We start from the raw sequence: 21,646 nt of genomic DNA, 5'->3' as shown, positions 1-21,646 counted from the left end.
GTTCACTAACCAATAGAAGTTTGAAGAGAGAAAGAAGAGAGTTTGAGAACAAAAACAAATACAGTGGGAGTATCTAATATACTTTTTTTTTTCTGCAGTTCAATACTTTATGAATCACTGACCTACAGAAATTATGTAGATCTGGCAGATTTCTACTTTTTCAATCTGCATACATGTTCTGGGTCACAGCTATCAGCACAGGTTTCCTTTCAAAGGATGATTGAGAGTCTCATTACTAAGGGTAACAAAGGCAGTTCTTTATATTGGTAAATTAAACTCCAACTTCAGCCAAAATGTGTTATTACGTTTTTGGAGATAGAGACTCGGGCAGGTTTTTATTGCTTTTCTCCAATCTTTATATTAGAAAATTTCTCCAACAGGAAAAATACATTTACAGTACAGTGGAGAATAGGGATGAGCTGTTGGTCTGTTCAGAACCTAGGTTCAAACTGAACTTTGGCTGTTCAGGCATTCCAAACACTCACAGTTTTGCCCTTTCGGCCCCTGATTGGTGGGAGCCAAGCATCATATATGCAGTATCTCACAGAAGTGAGTATACCCCTCACATTTTTGTAAATATTTTATCATATCTTTTCATGTGACAACACCGAAGAAATGACACTTTGCTACAATGTAAAGTAGTGAATGTACAGATTGTATAACAGTGTAAATTTGCTGTCCCCTCAAAATGACTCAACATAATGCTATTAATGTCTAAACCGCTGGCAACAAAAGTGAGTACACCCCTAAGTGAAAATGTCCAAATTGGGCCCAAAGTGTCAATATTTTATGTGGCCACCATTATTTTCCAGAACTGACTTAACCCTCTTGGGCATGGAGTTCACCACAGCTTCACAAGTTGCCACTCGAGTCCTCTTCTACTCCTCCATGATGACATCACGGAGCTTGAGGATGTTAGAGACCTTGCACCTTCCACATGCATGGTTTGTTTGCCTTTAAATCATTTTGTTCCTTTCTCACTCCGTAGCTAGGAGATGCTCTGTATAGTTAGTCCCACCATCTTTACAGTGTGTCTCTTTAATTCCTGTTCTGACCACATGCATTGCTGGAGCTGGACATATGATTTTTTTTACCTGATAGTCATCTGTGAACATCTTCACAAGTTTTCAGCTAAAGCTTTCTGTGATCTGCAAGATGTCATTTGGATTGAGTCACTGTATGCCTACACTGCTAAGACTGTTACAGTTACAGCTATAACATGAGAACTGGATCAGTGCTTAGATTGGGGAGACAGAACAGCTAAGACAACCGCTTCCTTGGCTTAAGGATAGGAGGGTTATGTTCCACTTCAAGAAGCATGGTTGTAGTTGTTCCCGCCTCAAGCACATGATATTTCTATTTTTTTTAATCTTAGGTAATCCAGCTAAAATACCCAGCACTGACCTTTGGCCCTTGGCACAGCCATAATCGTCCCACTTATATATGTATGTCTAGCCAAAAAAAACAAACAAAAAATATTCACTACATCTCTATAGTTTACTTACAGTGGGGCAAAAAAGTATTTAGTCAGCCACCAATTGTGCAAGTTCTCCCACTTAAAAAGATGAGAGAGGCCTGTAATTGGCATCATAGGTAGACCTCAACTATGAGAGAAAAATGAGAAAAAAATTCCAGACAATCACATTGGCTGATTTGGAAAGAATTTATTTGCAATTTATGGTGGAAAATAAGTATTTGGTCAATATCAAAAGTTCATCTCAATACTTTGTTATAGATGCTTTGTTGGCAATGACAGAGGTCACACGTTTCCTGTAAGACTTCACAAGGTTGGCACCCACTGTTGCTGGTATGTTGGCCCATTCCTCCATGCAGATCTCCTCTAGAGCAGTGATGTTTTGGGGCTGTAGCTGAGCAACACAGACTTTCAACTCCCTCCAAAGGTTTTCTATGGGGTTGAGATCTGGAGACTGGCTAGGCCACTCCAGGACCTTGAAATGCTTCTTACGAAGCCACTCCTTTGTTGCCCGGGCGGTAAGTTTGGGATCATTGTCATGTTGGAAGACCCAGCCACATTTCATCTTCAATGCCCTTGCTGATGGAAGGAGGTTTGCACTCAAAATCTCACGATACATGGCCCCATTCATTCTGTCCTGTGCATGGATCAGTCGTCCTGGTCCCTTTGTGAAGAAACAGCCCCAAAGCATGATGTTGCCACCCCCATGCTTCACAGTAGGTATGGTGTTCTTTGGATGCAACTCGGCATTCTCTCTCCTCCAAACACGACGAGTTGTGTTTCTACCAAACAGTTCTATTTTGGTTTCATCTAACCATATGACATTCTCCCAATCCTCTTCTGGATCATCCAAATGCTCTCTAGCAAACTTCAGACGGGCCCGGACATGTACTGGCTTAAGCAGGGGGACACGTCTGGCACTGCAGGATCTGAGTCCCTGGCGGCGTAGTGTGTTACTGATGGTAGCCTTTGTTACGTCCCAGCTCTCTGCAGGTCATTCACTAGGTCCCCCCGTGTGGTCCTGGGATTTTTGCTCACCATTCTTGTGATCATTTTGACCCCACCGGAAGAGATCTTGCGTGGAGCCCCAGATCGAGGGAGATTATCAGTGGTCTTGTACAGTATGTCTTCCATTTTCTAATTATTGCTCCCACAGTTGATTTGTTCACACCAAGCTGCTTGCCTATTGCAGATTCAGTCTTCCCAGCCTGGTGCAGGTCTACAATTTTGTTTCTGGTGTCCTTCGACAGCTCTTTGGTCTTCACCATAGTGGAGTTTGGAGTGTGACTGTTTGAGGTTGTGGACATGTGTCTTTTATACTGATAACAAGTTCAAACAGGTGCCATTGATACAGGTAATGAGTGCAGGACAGTGGAGCCTCTTAAAGAAGAAGGTACAGGTCTGTGAGAGCCAGAAATCTTGCTTGTTTGTAGGTGACCAAATACTTATTTTCCACCATAATTTGCAAATACATTCTTTCCAAATCAGCCAATGTGATTGTCTGGATTTTTTTTCTCATTTTGTCTCTCATAGTTGAGGTCTACCTATGATGCCAATTACAGGCCTCTCTCATCTTTTTAAGTGGGAGAACTTGCACAATTGGTGGCTGACTAAATAATTGTTTGCCCCACTGTAAGTATATGTCCTCAGTTTGATAAGAAACTCTTCATTGCTGGCTGCTGCTTAACACAGAAGGCCAATTGACTTGAATGAGTCAAATACCAAGGATTTCCAGTCTCAGTATATGGCCCTGTCTGAGTAAAATGCAGAAGATAATTTTATCAGACAGGATATAAACTCCAGAGAAGGCTGGGGCTCTGCAATAAAGGAAAGTAACCAGTTTGAGGGGGGGTGTAGCTTGGCTTAGGAGGGCTGTGGTGGGTATTTTAACAATAGTTTAGCTGAAAGTAGAGATGCACTTTAAAAAAACGTGCCCATTTTATTTGCTCAAGTTGGGCTTTAAAAGACTTTTTAGCCGTACTTCTCTTGTGGGTCAAAGGAGTGCACTTACTTGTGATCTCCTGTGACCCAGAATCAGTCAAGGATTTGGAAGGATCCTGATCATCATGTTGGGATCCACCAAATTCCCTGATTGATATCTGGCTCCAGCTCTCAGTGCACTGCTGAGAGCCTAAGCCAGCTGCTCCCACCCCCTCTCCAGCCTGGCATTCCAGTAAGCACTGGAGTGGTAGAGCAGAAAGTGATGACTGACAGTCACTGTTCTCTGCTCCGAGAAAACTGAGAACTGAGCAATCAGCAGTAATGTGATCTCTCAATTCTTGGTCTAAGAGCTGGTGGGTGATAGCTGTTGCATCAGACGGATGCTGCAGCATGAAGCTGAATATGTATGTTTGCTTTTCTTAGTACCCCAAACTTACAGTTTCCAATTCTGACAATAAATTTAAAAAAAAAGGAAAATGTAGAGAGTAATCAAAAGATGGTCTTCTTCTTTTCCTTTTTTTACGATTTTAAAGTGTATTTGTAGTTAGGTTAACATTAGTAAACTGCTATCTGAACTTAATAAAACTTAATGAGACTCTGTCACTTGGGGGGGGGGGGAGAGTAAACTGCTGGCAGGCATGCAATGCAGGCACTGAGAGGTATCTGCATATACTTGCAGCAGCCTCTCAAACCTTCCAGTCACAGTCAAATCTAGGGCTGGTCTGACAGGCAAAGCTTAGATACTCCCAGAGCTTGCCCCAATCTCCCATATTCATATTAACTTATTGCCTTAATGGGAAGACTCACTGGCCTAGGAGATGGGAACGACTGTGCAAGGCACCACTGAAAAGTGCTGAACCTTTGCCTGTCAGAACAGCCTGAGATTTGGCCATGAAAGGAAAGTATGGAAGCCTGATGCAGGTATTTTCGAGCAAGTCTAGCTGCCTACATTTCATACCTGCAGCAGTTTGCTTTCTTCCTATCTTGGCAGTGTCTTTAAAGCGATACTAAAGGTTCAGTTTTTTCATTAAAATAACAAATATGTCATACTTACCTGCTTTTCTCGGGTTCCCCGATCCTCCTCTTCTTGGGTCCCCCGCCGATGTTCCTGGCTCAAACCCTCCCACTGTGTGCCCCCATAGCAAGTGCAATGGGGGCACTCGTGCAAGCCTCACCGCTAAGCTCCATTCTGTGTGTCTATAGACAAACAGAGCGTAGCTCAGCTGCACCCTCCGCTCTCTCCTCACTTGCTGGGCTAGCCGATTGAAAGCAGCAGGATTCAATGGCTCTTGGTACTATCTCTGAGCCATTAAAGAAGGGAGAGAGCTGCGTGCAAGTCTTTTTACCATTAATGCAGAGGTACAGAGGTGCCCACATGAACTTCTGCCTACCACATTTAGGAGCCAATAATGAAATGCAGAATGTTTTCAGGCAGCATTAAGTCTATGAGCAAGTTTACTAATGTTAAACTAACTACACGTTTACTTTAAATGCTACCTGCATTTTAAGTGGTTTTGTTTCACTGCCACATCAGAATATAGTATTTATATTCTGTTTTAAAAATAGGAGAACAGCTGCAGTTTTGTTTCTAACCTCATATAAACATAGGTTACCTGACAAAGGTAATTTAAATTGCAAATCGTATCTAATCTAATTTACCGAGTGAGTGATTGAAGAGTAGCTACATCATGACTGTCAAAACTACACAATAACAAATCCCACGCATTTGGCACCATAATGTCTACTGAAATATTTCAGTGTTGTATCATATACAAGATAAAAGAAAGAAAAGATTCTAACCACTTTGTCCTCCTTTGGGAAAGCATCCAAGGAAGCAGAAAAGGAGAAAAAAAATGATAAAATGAATGATAAGCAGGTATTAACAAACAGTTTAGAAAAGGTTACAGGTAAAGGTTTTACAGCAAGCAAATATTTTCCTTTGTTAAAGAGATTTTGCACCTTAAATGGAATGCGGTGCATGCTTTACATTTTCTGCATAGCAGTCACGAGGTACTCACCACATTTACAAGGCTACAATGGGACCCTCTTTCTGCTATTATTTTTACTGCCTTGATAGATCAAAGACCTGATGCAGTAAAATTCATTAGGTAAGACATTCCAAAAAATATTCGTATCAGATTGCTTCACAGTTTTCAAATTATTATTTAACATTTAGAGCCGATCCACACCAGAACACAGTGTGCAGCAACACAGCGAATGAGCATAGACACACCAGCAATCTGGGCAGGCTGCATTTTTTGAGTAACAAATCACACAAGGGCCCACAGAGATTTTTTTTCACATGTGACCATGCATTCATTACTTCGTGCTGCAAGTGAATTTACCATTTTATTACTATGAATGTACTGTGTATCAATAAACATCGAGAAACAGTACAACATGCACTGTATACAGTGCTGAACTTGTGCCGTTATGAGATCAGAACTTCAAAAGATTAATGTGTAATTGTTTAATCTGTTCTTTATGGTTTAAAAAGAAACTATAAGAACTTCAATTTGCTTTTAAACTTTTTTTTTAAAAAGTAACATGTTTATATTTTTTTTCCTTTCCATGGCAGGCATTTTAATAAGAAATCCCAGTACTATATGGTCATTTACTAAAAGTTGAGAGTGCAAAATCTGGTTCAGCTGTGCATGGTAGCCAATCAGCTTTTAACTTTAGCTTGTTTAACTAAGCTTTGTTGATAAGATCTGGAATCCGATTGGTTTCTTTGCAGAACTATACCAGATTTTGCACGCTCCAGTTTTAGTAAATAACCCCCCATATAGTTTAACCTAATATGCTGCTATTCATTTTTTTTTCATAACCCAAACTATTCACAAAAAAGCTTTAATTTTGGTGACTGTTGCTTTGTGGTTACCACTTCCTGGTTCTAATAATAAATATGATATACATATATGTGTATTAATCCCGCAAGCAACCAAAAAAGCCAAACAACCAAAACAAAAAAACCCCAATTTGAAGTCGTTTACACACTTCACACACTCACTAGTGTATTACAAAATCTAAAATAAATGTATAGTGCAGTGCCTCCCTACTGGTAGGGAGATGCTGCACTATATATTCATTTTAGATGATATACCGTATTTTTCACTCCATAAGACACACTTTTGTCCCCCCCAAAAAATGGGGGAAAATGTCTGTGCGTCTTATGGAGCGAATAAGGAGCGGCCGGCCTGATATTCCCACAGCCGGGGGCCGGCCGCTTGGCTCTTCTGTGCAGCATAACCTGCTCCATGATCCTACCTGTTCCTCGGTCCAGCGGTGTCCTCACCGTCTTCTCTCCCTGGTGCTGGCATCTTTAGTGTGGACACCCGGCTGTATCAGCTTGCGGCTTTACATCCGGGTGCCCACTGCGCATGCGTGAATGGTCCGACAGTCATCTGGGACCTGTCACGTCCCAGAAGACGGGGAGGGAGGACAACTCCGTGGAAGTGGGAGCTGGTACCTGTCAAATTTGGGTACAAGCTCCCCCCCTTCCGCTCTCCAAAGGTCTGCAGTCTCTGGTCACCTCCTGTACTATGTCCGCAGTCTCTGGTCACCTCCTGTACTATGTCTGCAGTCTCTGGTCACCTCCTGTACTGTGTCCTCAGTCTCTGGTCATCTCCTGTACTATGTCCGCAGTCTCTGGTCACCTTCTGTACTGTGTCCTCAGTCTCTGGTCATCTCCTGTACTATGTCTGCAATCTCTGGTCATCTCCTGTACTGTGTCCGCAGTCTCTGGTCATCTCCTGTACTATGTCTGCAGTCCATTGGTTCAGAATATTTTTTTCTTGTTTTTCTCCTCTAAAACCTAGGTGCATCTTATGGTTAGGTGCATCTTATGGAGCGAAAAATATGGTACATAATAAGGTCTCATGCAAACAGGTGCTTTCAGGCATTTGACAGAAATTGTGGGCGTATTTCCATGCCCGAGAAAGAGAGAGTGGCAGCTGTAGCATACAGTCCCCTGTAGTACTGAATTTCCATACGCTAACTGTACTTAAGTATACAACAAAAGCCACATTGTAGGATTTACTCTCATGCACATGTGCGGTTTTATATAAGTACGATGTATACCTGCATAAAGCCATTCATTACTATCGGGAGCTATCTCTCTTAGAGAGGAAATGCACTTGCAATTTACATCAGATGCCCGAAATTAGTGTACATGAGGCCTAATAGACAATGTTTAATTTTTTTTTTTACCCTTGCAAATAAGATATACAAAAAGAAAGGAATAAAATACTGCAGTGTTTATAAATAAGAATAAACAAGAAAAGACATTGAAAAACATTGGGCATTTTTTTATAGAGTTTGTAGACCCTGTCTTGAGAATACTAACCTGACACACCAAACATATGTTTCCGAGGGCCAAAGATTGCAGAGGCATGATGATACAAGCATATATAACCTTTGGCATCAAAAAGGTTCTTTATGTGAATTCATTCAATATACTTACATGCAGCTCTTTTATACTTCTGGTGCTCGCTCAGAAGAGTTTTTGATGTTATGTGCAGAACAACCTGTCTTCTGTGCACAACCTGTGCACAACTATAGAATCATGTTAAAAAAATACATACAAGTCCTGCATCAACCCTAACTATATAAATACTGTATTATGTGTCAAAGAAAGTATACTTACATTGTTTGACCGAAGTGAAACACGACCTCCACATCGGGCACAGAATTTTGTTCGGCAGTAAGAGCATAAATGTCCGCAGCCATCTGCAAACTTTGTTTTGTGGCAGATTCCACACGTTGGAGCGTCATCCTTGTGATCCCCAGGATACCGACGTGTGTCCTCCCCTATTTTTCTGATTTGTTCTTTGTAGCTCTCAAATTGCTGATGTAGCCTCCTGTGCAGGAAGAGAACATAAATCATCAGAGGAGAAAATCTGTTAACTACCCACGTAAACTAATGGCAAAAAAATATCATCTGACACAGAGAAGCTTAGAAACACAAGTGCAATGTATGACAAAATATTATTTATATATGTTGATAAACAGTAACAGTTCCCTTTTTACTTACCAAAACAGATCTGCTTTCTCTAAAAGTATAGTACTTTACTATGCACATAGTGGGGTAGATTTACTAAAACTGGAGAACTCAGAATATGGTGCAGTGGTGCATGGTGGCCAATCAGCTTCCAACTTCAGCTTGTTCAATTAAGCTTTGGCGATAAAACCAGGAAGCCAATTGGTATCTTTGCAGAGCTGCACCAGATTTTGCACTCTCAAGTTTTAGTAAATGATCTTCAGTGCACCAGGTTTCTCTTAGCTATGCCTATATTTTTACCAGGAAAATCAGGATGTATAGTACTTAATGTTGACTTCCCGCCAATCTTCTTTTTATTTTTATTTTTGTTGGATTGAGAAGGAATGGATTCTAAGCTTTTCCACATTTTTCTTGGTGAGGCAGCTATCAAGGGTGGGGTTTCCCTTGAGGAGAACTTCTCACTTCATGTTGTTTCACCAGGACAGAAAGTGAGAGGAAATGTCCCCAACTGGAACTCCAGCCATAAAAGCAAGAAATAAGTCTATTGAAGACTAAAGAAACAAAAAAGATTTGGCTGCAAATACTTTTTAAAAGACTTGCTGATAAGCGACTGATACTTTCAGAGACATACAGTTGTGGCCAAAATTATTCAACCCCCACTGAAATTGAGTGTTTTGGCCAGTTTGACATTGCTTTTGATCATTCAGTCATCTTGCTTACATTTACATTAAAGAGGCACTTGTAGGTCAGACAAATATAACATAACAGTTATAATGAAATAACCACAAATGTCTTTTCTGTGCTCACAGCATTATCAGTTTTATTCAACCCCCAAGTGACATTCAATCTTAGTACTTAGTACAGCATCCTTTTACAGTTATAACAGCTTTTAAACGTGAAGCATAGCTTGACACAAGTGTCTTGCAGCGATCTACGGGTATCTTCGCCCATTCTTCATGGGCAAAGGCCTCCAGTTCAGTCACATTCTTAGGCTTGCGCACTGCAACTGCTTTCTTTAAGTCCCACCAGAGGTTCTCAATCGGATTTAAGTCTGGTGACTGCGATGGCCACTCCAAAATGTTCCAGCCTTTCCTCTGCAACCATGCTCTAGTGGACTTGGAGGTATGCTTGGGATCATTGTCCTGTTGAAAGGTCCAACGTCTCCCAAGCCTCAGGTGTGTGACGGACTGCATCACGTTTCCATCCAATATCTCCTGGTACTGAAGAGAATTCATGGTACCTTGCACACGCTGAAGCTTCCCTGTACCTGCAGAAGCAAAACAGCCCCAAAGCATGATTGACCCTCCACCATGCTTCACAGTAGGCAAGGTGTTCTTTTCATCATAGGCCTTGTTCTTCCTCCTCCAAACATAGCGTTGATCCATGGGCCCAAACAGTTCTAATTTTGTTTCATCAGTCCACAGAACACTATCCCACAACTTTTGTGGTTTGTCCACATGGCTTTTGGCATACTGCAGTCGACTCTTCTTATTCTTTGGAGACAGCAAGGGGGTACGCCTGGGAGTTCTGGCACGGAGGCCTTCATTACGCAGTGTGCGTCTTATTGTCTGGGCTGAAACTTCTGTACCCACATCTGACAAATCTTTTCTCAGTTCCTCAGCAGTCACACGGGGACTTCTCTCCACTCTACGCTTCAGGTAGCGCACAGCAGTCGAAGTCAGCATCTTCTTTCTGCCACGACCAGGTAGCGTTTCAACAGTGCCCTTTGCCTTGAATTTGCGAATGATGCTTCCTAAGGTGTCTCTTGGTATGTTTAACATCTTTGCAATCTTCTTATAGCCATTGCCCTTCCTGTGAAGAGAAATCACCTCTTCTCTTGTCTTCCTGGACCATTCTCTTGCCTTCACCATGTTTGTAACCACACCAGTAAATGTCTAGAAGGAGCTGAGTATCACAGTCATTTTAAAGCTGCCTAATTGGTGCTTATTATGCTTGATTGCTGCTCGGTGACATCCACAGGTGTTTTCAATACCTGATGGAAAGCACCTGTATGAACCTCTGTTCTTCAGAGTGGTAGTCTTTAAGGGGTTGAATAATTGTGGCAATGAAGAAACCACATAAGAACCATTTACTACTGTATTACATAAACAATTGATGTCATTTTAGTTGCATTTGGGTAGTTACAACGTCCTTGTAGGATTTGATTCTGAATACAATTCCAAATGTACACTATAGTCCCTAAACCCCTTTACAGCATTGGGGGTTGAATAATTTTGGCCACAACTGTATCTGACAATATAAACATTTGCCTTCCAGAGGATTTACCCCCCCCCCCCCCTTCAGGTCTAGGCTATTTTTTTTGAGATACGGTGGTATGTTACTTTAACTGACAATTGAGTGGTCATGCAATGCTGTGCATAAATTAAATTTATGTCATTTTATTCTCACAAATAGAGCTTCTTTTGGTGGTATTTGATCACCTCTGCGGTTTTTATTTTTTGTGCTACAAACAAGAAAAGGCCAACTATTTTGAAAAAAAAAAAACAGTATTTTTGACTTATTGCTATAAAACATATCTAATAAAAAATTTTAAAAATCAAATTTCTTCATAAATTTAGGACAAAATGGTCTACAAATGGCGGTATATATACTGGAATTTTTCTTTTTATACTAGTAATGGTGGCGCTCAGCGACTTATAGCGGGCCTGCGGTGGGCATTCTGACACTGGGTGGGAACTGACTAACTGCCACTGACATCCTCAGTGACACTAATACAATTATAAGTGCTAAAAAAAAATGACACAGGGCAAGAAGGGGTTAACAACTGGGGCGATCAAAGGGTTAACTGTGTGCTGTCGGTGGTTTACATTTTGTGCTGTGTGCTGTTTTAATTGGGAGACATGCTGCTTTGTATCTCTCTGCTCTGGAGCAGCACACAGGTGTTTGCGACCTATGTTTGGGGTATCTTTAAAATTGCACTGACCCCTGCTGCAGATTAGAAGGGCAGTGCGTTCTGAATATGGTGCAGGAAATGCACATGGATTGCAGATTTCTCACACTGCATTCCACTGTGAACCAGGGCTTAGTGAATATTTAAACAAGAGAAGGAAATGTTTCTAACAATAGATAGCTGGCATAAACTAATGGCTGTGCTGTGGCCTTCCATATTGGCTTGGGGAACCAGAGTTTAGGAAATAAAGAGAAAAAAAGGGTGCCAAGCAGACTCAGGAGTTTATTTAGTAAGGCTTGAGAGTGCAAAATCAGGTTCACTTCTGCATAGAAACCAATAGTGAAAAAGCTGATGTTAGAAGCTGATTGGCTACCATGCACAGGTGCACAAGATTCTGAGTGAACTAGCTTTAGTAAATAAACCCCAGAGTGTTGTAATCTTTATTTAGTGTAGCACAAATAAAAGCAATAAGTTATGCACTCACAAATCTTGGTGAAAAAATTGGCATATAACTAAGTAGAGAAAGTTTGCAGAGTTGGAGGCTCAAGTCATCAGGGTAGAGCCACTGTTGAAGTATTGATCACCACAAGTACACAGAGAACTCTCTGGGCGTTGCTTGGCGCCTCTTTTTTCCTTTTGTTTCCCAGTGTGGTAAAATTATAAACTTTAAGACGCCCATACATGGGTCAAATTCCGAAAAAATTTTCTTTCGAAAATCTTTTCTAAGAATTTTTCTTCGAATTTTGCACCATTAGTGGGCCACAGAGATGGCTGATTTTCGAGCGACCATGGAATTTGAGTGATTGGGCATGTTGGAAATTTTTTTGAAAAATTACCAAATTTCTAATGATGGAAGAATCGTGCGAGAAATGTAATCGATAAAGAAAGGAGCATGAGCTGTGACCTAGAAAAAAAAAGGAAATTCTTGGCCATGAAAATTCTTTTCTGTAGCAACATGAGGTGAAATGAAAGGCTTGGTTGGTCGAATTTCAAAATCAATGGTAGCACCATCGGATTACAAAATGCACAAAATGTCTGAATTTCTAAAGAAAATTTGTTCGGAATTTGACCCATGTATGGCCTGCATTAGCAGTAGTCAGTGTAGGCCATTTGCACCTGCAGTTCAATAACTGGGGGGGGGAGGTACACTGGGTAAGGGGTACTCCTTTTTCTCCTCAGAATGTTGAAGGGTCCCCCTTCTGCTCTAGCATGTACAGTGGGGATCGAAAGTTTGGGCACCCCAGCTAAAAATTTGTATTAATGTGCATAAAGAAGCCAAGGAAAGATGGAAAAATCTCCAAAAGGCATCAAATTACAGATTAGACATTCTTATAATATGTCCCAAACTTTCGATCCCCACTACATATGTGCTTTGAAGAAAACCATGACTGCGTATGACTGTGGTAGGAACAGTAGAATGTCAGTTTTGCCAGGGCAGCGATTGATGTCAATGGCTCTATATTTTGTGTAAACTAATGTAAAATAGGTTGGTGTTATATTAGTATAGAAAATATAATTAGACATTTCAAACACACGTTGGGCAAAGCAGGTATGGGCATTTAGTTGGCACTCTCTTGATGAAGTGAATACATGGATGTGCGAACATTCAAAAGTACAATTTTTCTTCTGAATGGTTTCTAAAGTGATAGAAGCTGACAGTATACATTGATGATTTTTTTTTCTGAATGCTCCACAGATGCTGCAAGCAGTATATTGAGTGCATTCAAGAAAAGCAGGGTTGTCAATGTATACTGACAGCTACAGTCACAGAAGACATCAGTGATTACTATTTGTGACTGAAGGACAACTTCTAGTTGAGAAGTAAGCATTGTTCTCAGATGGAGGCAACCATGTCAAAAGGAGGCCACACATAGGCAAATGTCAATTACAGCAAGGAGCAAACCTCCATCTGCTGCACTCTACTGTATTCTGTAAAAAGTCAAATACCTGGGCGCACTGACGGTAGGATAGATTCAGCACTCATCACAACAACAAGCTGAAAAGGTACAGGAGGTAAAATGGACCTACCTCCTAACTGGCATAGTCTGCTTAAAGCGGAGTTCTGACCCACGGTCCCCCCGGCAAAAAAAAATAAAAGTCAGCAGCTACAAATAGTGTAGCTGCTGACTTTTAATATTAGGGCACTTACCTGTCCAGGGATCCAGCAGTCTCCTCACCCCGAGCCGATTCTTTAATCGAGTGTCGGGTGCTGACGCCGCCATCTTGACCAAGGGAAACTGGCAGTGACGCCTTGCGGCTTCACAGCCGGCTTCCTACTGTGCATGTGCGAAGAGCGCTGTGCTTTGTGAATAGGCTACAGTCCTCTGGGGCCCGTGAAATGTCCCAGAGGGCTGCAGAGCGGCCCAAACTTCCAGCTTAGTTCGCCACGGCTAACTGAACTGGAAGTGAGAGCGGGTACCTGTCAAAACCCTCCCCCTTCCCCCCCAAAAGGTGCCAAATGTGGCAGCAGAAGAGGGAAGGAGGAAGATAAGCAGAGCTACCACATTTTTGATGGAACCCTGCTTAAATCCAAATGCTCCCCCCCAAAAAAAAATTTTTAGAAAAGTATCTGTGGGATGGAAATAGATAATATACTCACCTTTCTCTGACTTCCATAGTGCAAGGGGTGATATCATCCTACTGCTGGTAAGATAAATTGGAAAGCTGAGTAGCCCAAGTTCAGTGAGAAGATGCTGAAGCACAGTTCAGAACAGGGGCGGACTGACAACTCATGGGGCCCCCCGGGCAATAGGGGATCATGGGGCCCCTGTGTTCTTTACCAAACTCAAAAAAGCCTATGAAAAAGGTACCAAGGTCATCTCATGGGGCCCGTACTGACCCCGGGCCCTCGGGCAGTGCCCAAGTTTCCAAATGGTCAGTCCGCCCCTGGTTCAGAATTATCTTCTTGAAAGATTTAGACTACCCAACTTTCTCAGAGATCTGGCCTGAAGCAGGACACTTTCATGCAGTGTTTTGTGGCATCTTAGAAAAGCGGACCTTGCCACTAAGGTGGACTGCTCAACTACACAAACCCTAAGGCTGATGTCTGATGGGCAGTTTTGCAGCCAAGATTATCCACTGCAACAAATTTCTAATGCCAGCAATTAACAGCAATGGGTAGCTAGCAATTTATTTGCTAGAGTCGCTGGTGTTTCATTGCTAAGAAGCAATTAGTTGCTGCTGCAAGCTAAACTAGTGTTATAGCATTGGGTTTGCTTGCTTTGCTATACATCACTCTCCTTCAGCAATTTGTAGTTTAGCCAAATGATTTGTAGCTAAACCCAATCTTGTCGCTGACATGAAATGCTGTCATAACTCAATTGTTGCATGTCTGAGCTACAGATCACTCAAAAACTAGCCAGGTAGCAAGGTTGTAAACAATTGCTATCAGTTTCTTTATTAGAAATCTCTTTAAAAATTGGGGAGGAGAGGTTCCAAATAATACACTTATCTAACATCAGCCTAAATACAGCTAGTTCTTCCATTAGAAACTAATGAGGGATGTGTTTATCCCCATAGCCACTGAAGACCTGCTGGCCTGCAACAATCCATCTTCCTGATTCAAGCTAATATTTGATGCACAGATACACATGTGAAACAGGATTTCCCTTTCTTTTTTACTCAAGAAAATGTAAAAAAAACACCCCAGTTGCAAAAATGTTCACATATTTTGGTCAATCTTTATGAGCAGAAAACTAACAGTTAGCAAATTCAAATCAATCTTGAAAAGGATTATTTTACCAAAAGAGTAGTTGATGCTTGGAATAGACTTCCATCAGAGGTAGTGAGTCAGTCAACAATAAGCAGATTCAAACATGCTTAGGACAAAAAAATCTAAAGTTAATAAACAAAAATTGGGCAGACTCCATGGACCACTTGGTCTTTTTTCTGTTTCTATGGGAAGTAACAAACACTGAACAATACAAAAGTATCAGCAAAGGTCACATTGCCTGAAAATATCAGATGGTGTGTGTGGGCCAAATGACTAACCAGTGCATCATCTTAGGAACCATCCTTTATAATTTACACCAAACTCAACATTGTAACAACTGTACCCAATTCTTCTGCAGTTGCATACTCACTCACTACCCTATCAGTGTGGTAAATTGTAATCTTTGAATTATACCAGTCTGTCAAACAAGGCAAATTAAAAAAAACGTATGTGAATTTTGTATTTTCTTGCACCTTTACAGTCACACTTTCCCGACGGAACAAGGTAGTGCTAGGGTATAGTGCTGTTTAATATGGGCTGCCTGTGATATTCACGGACTGCTTTTTTAATACAAGCAAGATAGCAATTAACACATGCAATGCTCTAAACCAGGGTTTCTCAAACTTTTTACCTTGGAGGAACCCTTGGCGCAATGTTTGAAATAGCGGGGAATCCTTGAATTAATGTTCACATCTACAGCTCACGGAACATCGGTGTGATCAGTAAGCTGTTGATATAGCAACAATTATTTCAAACTGTTCCTAGATGTCCACCTAACCAATTGTCCCCGGAATCCTGTTCCCTCACAACTACTATGGTCACCCTCTTCTTCTATCCTATGCTTTCTCACTGACATCTTAAATCTCTTCCTCTCTATTGGAACCTTCCCCTCTCCCTCTCCCCTAAAGCATGCAAACATCACTCCCATACTTAAAAGGCCCTCACTGGACTCCACCAACCTGAACAACTTAAGACCCATCTCCTTGCTCCCATTCACCTCTAAACTTCTAGAATGCTTAGTCTACCACCGTATTAGCTCCTATCTCACTGAAAACAACCTTCTTGACCCCCTAAAGTCTGGCTTTCGCTTGCAGCACTCCATGTAGGCTGTCCTACTAAAACTCACTACTTTACTAACTGTAAAACCAATGGTCACTACTCCATACTTTTACTACTAGACCTCTCTGCAGCCTTTAATACAGTTGACCACCTGCTCTTTCTCAAAAAACTCCACTGCCTTGGTCTCTGAGATTCTGCTATATCCTGGTTCTCCTCCTACCTCTCACAGCGCTCCTTCAGTGTTACCTATAACTCTGTCCCCTCCTCTCCACTTCCTCTTTCTTTAGGAGTCCCCCAAGGCTCTGTTCTTGGACCCCTTCTCTTCTCTATCTACACCCCCTCTCTTGGTCACCTGATAACCTCCCATGACTTCAAATACCATGCTGATGAAACCCAAATCTATCTCTCTACTCCTCACCTCACTCTTTCCACTCGCATGACTAATTTACTAACTGACATACTAACTGACATATCAGCATGGATGCTGAACCGCTTCCTTAAACTAAATCTCTTTAAAACTGTGCTGATAATATTCCCTCCCCCTCAAGCACTCCTACATGACTTTTCCATCAAGATCAATAATATAACTAACTATCAGTCCCTCCCCTCCAACCAGGGTACTTGCTGTAATCCTAGACTCTGATCTATCCCTTTGGCGCTATATCCAATTGCTGTCAAAAGTTTGAGACTTCACCTCTAAAACTTCTCTAAAATTCCCCCCTTTTTAACCAATGAAACCGCCAAGCTTTTGCCTTGACTACTGCAACTCCATTCTCATAGGCCTACCTCTCCATAGGCTATCCCCTCCTCGGCTATCCCCTACCCTGGCTGCCTTTACGCGATCTCTGAAAACTCATCTCTTCAGGGAAGCCTATCACACCTCCGAAAAAGACATTTATCACTTCTATCAGCTCATCCTCCACAGTTATAACCTTTTGTACCACTTGCCTCATCCTATTAGATAGTAAGCTCTTTTGAGTAGGGCCCTCTTAATCCTCGTTATGATTGTACTGTCTCCCTTTATATTATGTGAAGCGCTGCACAAACTGTTGGTGCTATATAAGACCTGTATTATTATAATAATAACAATAATAATATTTTTAAAAATAGACAAATAATAGAATCAATATTAACCACTTTTTGCTATTCAGCACTATTTGACTTCAACTGGTAATTGCACGGTCATGCAACGCTGTACCCAAACAAAATTTATATATTTTTTTCACACAAATAGAGCTTTCTTTTGGTTGCTTTGATCACCACTGGGTTTTTTATGTTTTGTAATATAAACGAAATTAGACTGAAAATTAGGAAAAAAATACGATATTTTCTATTTTCTGTTATAAACATTATCAAATAAACTCAAATTTCTTCATAAATTTAGGCAAAAATGTATTATGCTACATGTCTTTGGTATAAAAAAAGAATCCCAAAAAAGTGTACATTAACTGGATTGCGTGAAACTTATAGCATCTACAAACTGGAATTCACACAGCCTTTACTTTCTGACTGCCTATCACATTTCTTGAGGTGCAAAAATGCCAGGGCAGTACAACCCCCCCCCCAAATGACCCCTTTTTGGAAAGTAGACACCCCAAGGAATTTGCTGAGAGGCATGGTGAGCACATGGAAGTTTTTACATTTTTCAAAATTTACGCAAAAAATGTTTTCCTTTTATTCCCACAAAAGGTTGTCACTTAGATGATACATTGCTCACACATGCCATGGTAATGTGGTATATATGGAAATACACCCCAAAATGTATTCTGCTGCTTCTCCTGAGTATGGCAATACCACATGAGTGAGGCTTTTTGGGAGCCTAGCCCGTGTACGGGGCCCAAAAAGCAATGACCACCTTCAGACTTTTGAAAGGACGTAATTTCCTCATTTCCCATCCTCGCTATCTATCACTGTTTCAGAGGCCCTGAAATGACCCCACCCCCTCCAAATGACCCCACCCCAAGCTATTTGCTGAGAGACATGTTGAGTCCATGGAAGATTTTTTTGCTACAAGTTTTTGGAAAAATTACTTATAAGTTGTCACTTAAATTATATACTGCTCACACTTGCCATGGGTTTGTATATTTGGAATTACACCCCAAAACACATTTGGCTACTTTTACCAATTCACATACAGGCTCCCAATATCCAAGGACCACCTTCAGGCTTTCAAAGGACATATTTCCTCATGTCACTTCCTCACTACCTATCACAGTTTCGGAGGCCCTGGAATGCCAGGATACTCCAAACACATCCCTCCCAAAAAAATGACCCCTTTTTTGGAAAGTAGGCACCTCAAGGGATTTGAAAAGAGGCATAGTGAGTATTTTGCAGATGTCATTTTTCTGTCACAAGGTTTTGAAAAATAAAAGAAAAAACATTTTCGTTTTCTTTCTTAGTTTTCCTAAAACTTGTGGCAACAAATGAGATCTACAAAATACTCACCATACAGCTCAGCAAATAGCTTTGGGTGTCTACTTTTCAAAGGGGTCATTTCGGGGGGTGTCTGAACTGTCCTGGCATTTTATGCACAACATTACAATTTTCCGCCACACATTTCCCACTGTTCTAACTATTTGAAGACCAAGCCTTTTCTGGCACTTTATTTACATGAAAAAATCAGCTTTTTTTGCTAGAAAATTAATTTGCGCAGTGATTTTTTAAAAGCAATAAAAAAATACACTTTTTTGAATTTTAATGCACAAAAACACAATATATTGCCCAATTGTTTGGTAGGATATAAAAGATGATGTTACACTGAGTAAATAGATACCAAACATTACATACTTTAAAACTGCGCATGTCCAATGCGCAATGTAATTTTTTAATATCTAGAAGCAACGCTTTAAAAGCCTTTATAGGTTACTGCTTTGGATTTATACAAGAGGCCCAGTGCTAGAATTACTGTCCTTGATCTGATGTTTGCAGTGATACACCACATGTATGGTGCAATCGCTCTTTACATATAACCATAGGACCGACGCATGTGTTCGCCTTTGCGTGAAAGCATGGGGGGGGCAGGGGTGCTTTACATTTTTTTTAATTTTTTTGTCCCTTTAATTTTTTTTTGTTATCATAGGGAATGTAAATATCCCTTGTGATAGCAATAGGTTGTGAAGCGTACTCTTTTCTGAGAAATCTGGGGTTTATTAGACTCCAGATCTCTCCTCTGCGAGTGCCCATGTGGTATGCAAAATGTGGGATAGACCATGTGGGCACTGGGAGTTAGAATTAGGGAACATCTGGAAAATATCAAAAAAGGCTTTACAGGACACAGTCTGTCTAAGCACTATGGCAGATTTCATAATAAAGATCCTTTCACTTTAAAATTGGTTGCTATAGATAAATACTCTCCTAATTGGCGTGGAAGCAACCCCAAGAGGGTTATTTCACAACGCAAAACCCAGTGGATTTAACATCTCAGAACTTATTATACACTGGGTCATAATGTAGATTGGGATATTAATTTTTACATTAACAATTCTTAATCTTCCTCCTTTTCCTTGCGTTTAATTTTATATATTTTATTGACTGTTTTATTGGTATTTTTAGACATTTTGGCTGATTTTATGTCCAGAATTAGTCTGTGAAACTGCAGTCTCAATTTGAAGATCCTAAGGCATATAGTAATATGAGGATGTATAATCTGTTTTTGACCACAAGATGTCCCCCTTTTTTTGGACTCATTGATATCTATGAATATCTATATATTTTTATTTATTTTTTTGATAATTTTTTGTTTTTAATCCTCATGATTACTTTTTTTGGGTGACCTTTTGATGTTTTGGATTGTTTTTGGTTTTTTCAGGTTTTATTGTTTTTTGTAGATATTTTTTGATTGGTTAGCCTGCAGTTTTCCTTCCCTGGACTGTATTTAAGAGAGCAATGGAAATCTCTTGTTATGTCTCTATTCTCTGAAGATGCTTTTTACAGTGAAATGCGTTAGAACAGGGCTAAACACGTGACACTATTATGCATGCTGGCGGAAAGCACTGATGCTTGTCATTTGTTATATGTTCGTGATTGTCTTCTTATTGTAAATACGTTACCATATTAAAAGCCCTTGGTTTTAACATACTGCACTATTGTGGTCCCTTCTTGTTTTTAACTCCTCTGTGCTAAGCATTCTTACACAGGATCATATCTAGATGGAGTAACGTGTCTGAATATTTTGTGCTGTGGGACAGCAAGGCACTTTATGATCTCTATGTGGGATCAGAGTCTCTGGTAAAGAGTTCACCTTACATGTGCTTGGTGTGAATTCCCGGCAGCCACTATTCCTGCTTCACTGACTGCTCTCTGTCTCACTTTGAAGTATGTATTCTTTTCTTTTAGGATTTTATATCTTGATTTTGGACTGTACGGACATCGTGCACATTCGGTTGCTTTATTCATCTTTAACTTTGTTTTCAATATTGTATAATATATTTTTATTTGTGCTTGTTCATTTAACTTTTGTCCATATGTACATTTGTCCATCTGTACGCATATACACTTTTTAAAAAAAAAATTCTATTTTGAGAGTGGAGTACTGGGTTATATCACGTACACCTTTAAGTTTGCGTGTTTTTGACATATTTAGGCATCTAGCTTATTTTCCATACACACATTTGTCCATCTATATGGATATACACTCTTCTAGGTTTATTTTTTATTTTGAAAGTTGAGTATTTGTGATTTTATCTTTTATGTTTATTTAGGTTATTGCATATATTGAGCTTACATTATCAATTTTTTCTACAATAATATGGTTTGATATAGTTATACTGTATGCACATTTGCACTGTGGAATGTTTAAGAGACAGCACACCCATTTTTTGAAGTAGTTGTTTTACATCTAGTATCTAGATTGTGTAGTGGATGCAGCAGTCTTTATTTTCTGTTTTTGCTAGTGAAAGGAAATGATCTGGTTTGTTTTTATGTAAAATTCCACGATGTAATAAGCCACTGGTACTCACCAGTTCACCAAAAGTGTGGTGTTCTCTCTCTTCTTTCCCTGGACCAAAAATTAGTGGTGCACCGAAATTTTGGTAGGCGAAACGTTTCAGCTCAAAACACCACTATTGGCCATTGGCTGATATGAAAAAAAGCACCGATACAGATGTCGAAAATAACCCTGCCCCCTTGCCACTGCTGCCCCTTACCACTGCCCGCTACTGCCGCCTGCTGCTGCCATCACCAGCCGCCCCTCGGTAGTTCCCAGCCTTACCTGAGAAACCACCGAATGATCCTGGCGCTGGGCATAGAGATTAGTGAATGAAAGATGGCCTCCACTCATCTTTATGCCCTTGGAGGACCGGAACAATGTCACTTCCGGTTCCGTCACCTTGAAAACAAGGCCTTTTTTTTTTTTTTTTAAGCCCTAGATCAATGCTTTTTTTGATCTAATGCTTTACATTGTAGGAGCGATGTGGTGTCTTATTGACCCCATATCTCTCCATAAAGAGGATCTGTCACTAATTTTTTCTAATCACAAGGGATGCATGCCGTACTCGCATGTAGTGGTGAACACAAGTAAATGGTGTTCACACCATATGAGGTACATGTGAG

The 21,646-nt window shown here is 40.6% G+C and overlaps 1 protein-coding gene across 24 annotated transcripts in view; it reads right to left on the bottom strand.

Moving 5' to 3' along the window:
• Nucleotides 1-21,646, bottom strand: part of RIMS1 (regulating synaptic membrane exocytosis 1) — a 438,679-nt gene that overhangs the window by 331,672 nt on the left and 85,361 nt on the right. For 21 of the 24 annotated variants that reach the window (XM_089681365.1, XM_089681367.1, XM_089681368.1 and 18 more), the window contains exons 2-3: nt 8,061-8,274; nt 5,216-5,227 (exon numbers count right to left, since the gene is read on the bottom strand). In XM_089681365.1, the coding sequence (XP_089537491.1) occupies nt 5,216-5,227; nt 8,061-8,274 (226 nt within the window). The remainder of the gene's footprint in view (nt 1-5,215; nt 5,228-8,060; nt 8,275-21,646) is intronic. The other 3 variants (XM_089681373.1, XM_089681348.1, XM_089681354.1) reach the window with 1 other exon arrangement.

This window comes from Staurois parvus, unplaced genomic scaffold, assembly GCF_062004578.1.
Source record: "Staurois parvus isolate SC_StPar_1 unplaced genomic scaffold, SC_StPar_1.0 ptg000264l, whole genome shotgun sequence".
In the NCBI taxonomy this organism is placed as follows: Eukaryota; Metazoa; Chordata; class Amphibia; order Anura; family Ranidae; genus Staurois; species Staurois parvus.
The sequence above is the reverse complement of the archived record's forward strand: the minus strand, read 5'-3'. Positions and strand labels throughout refer to the sequence as shown.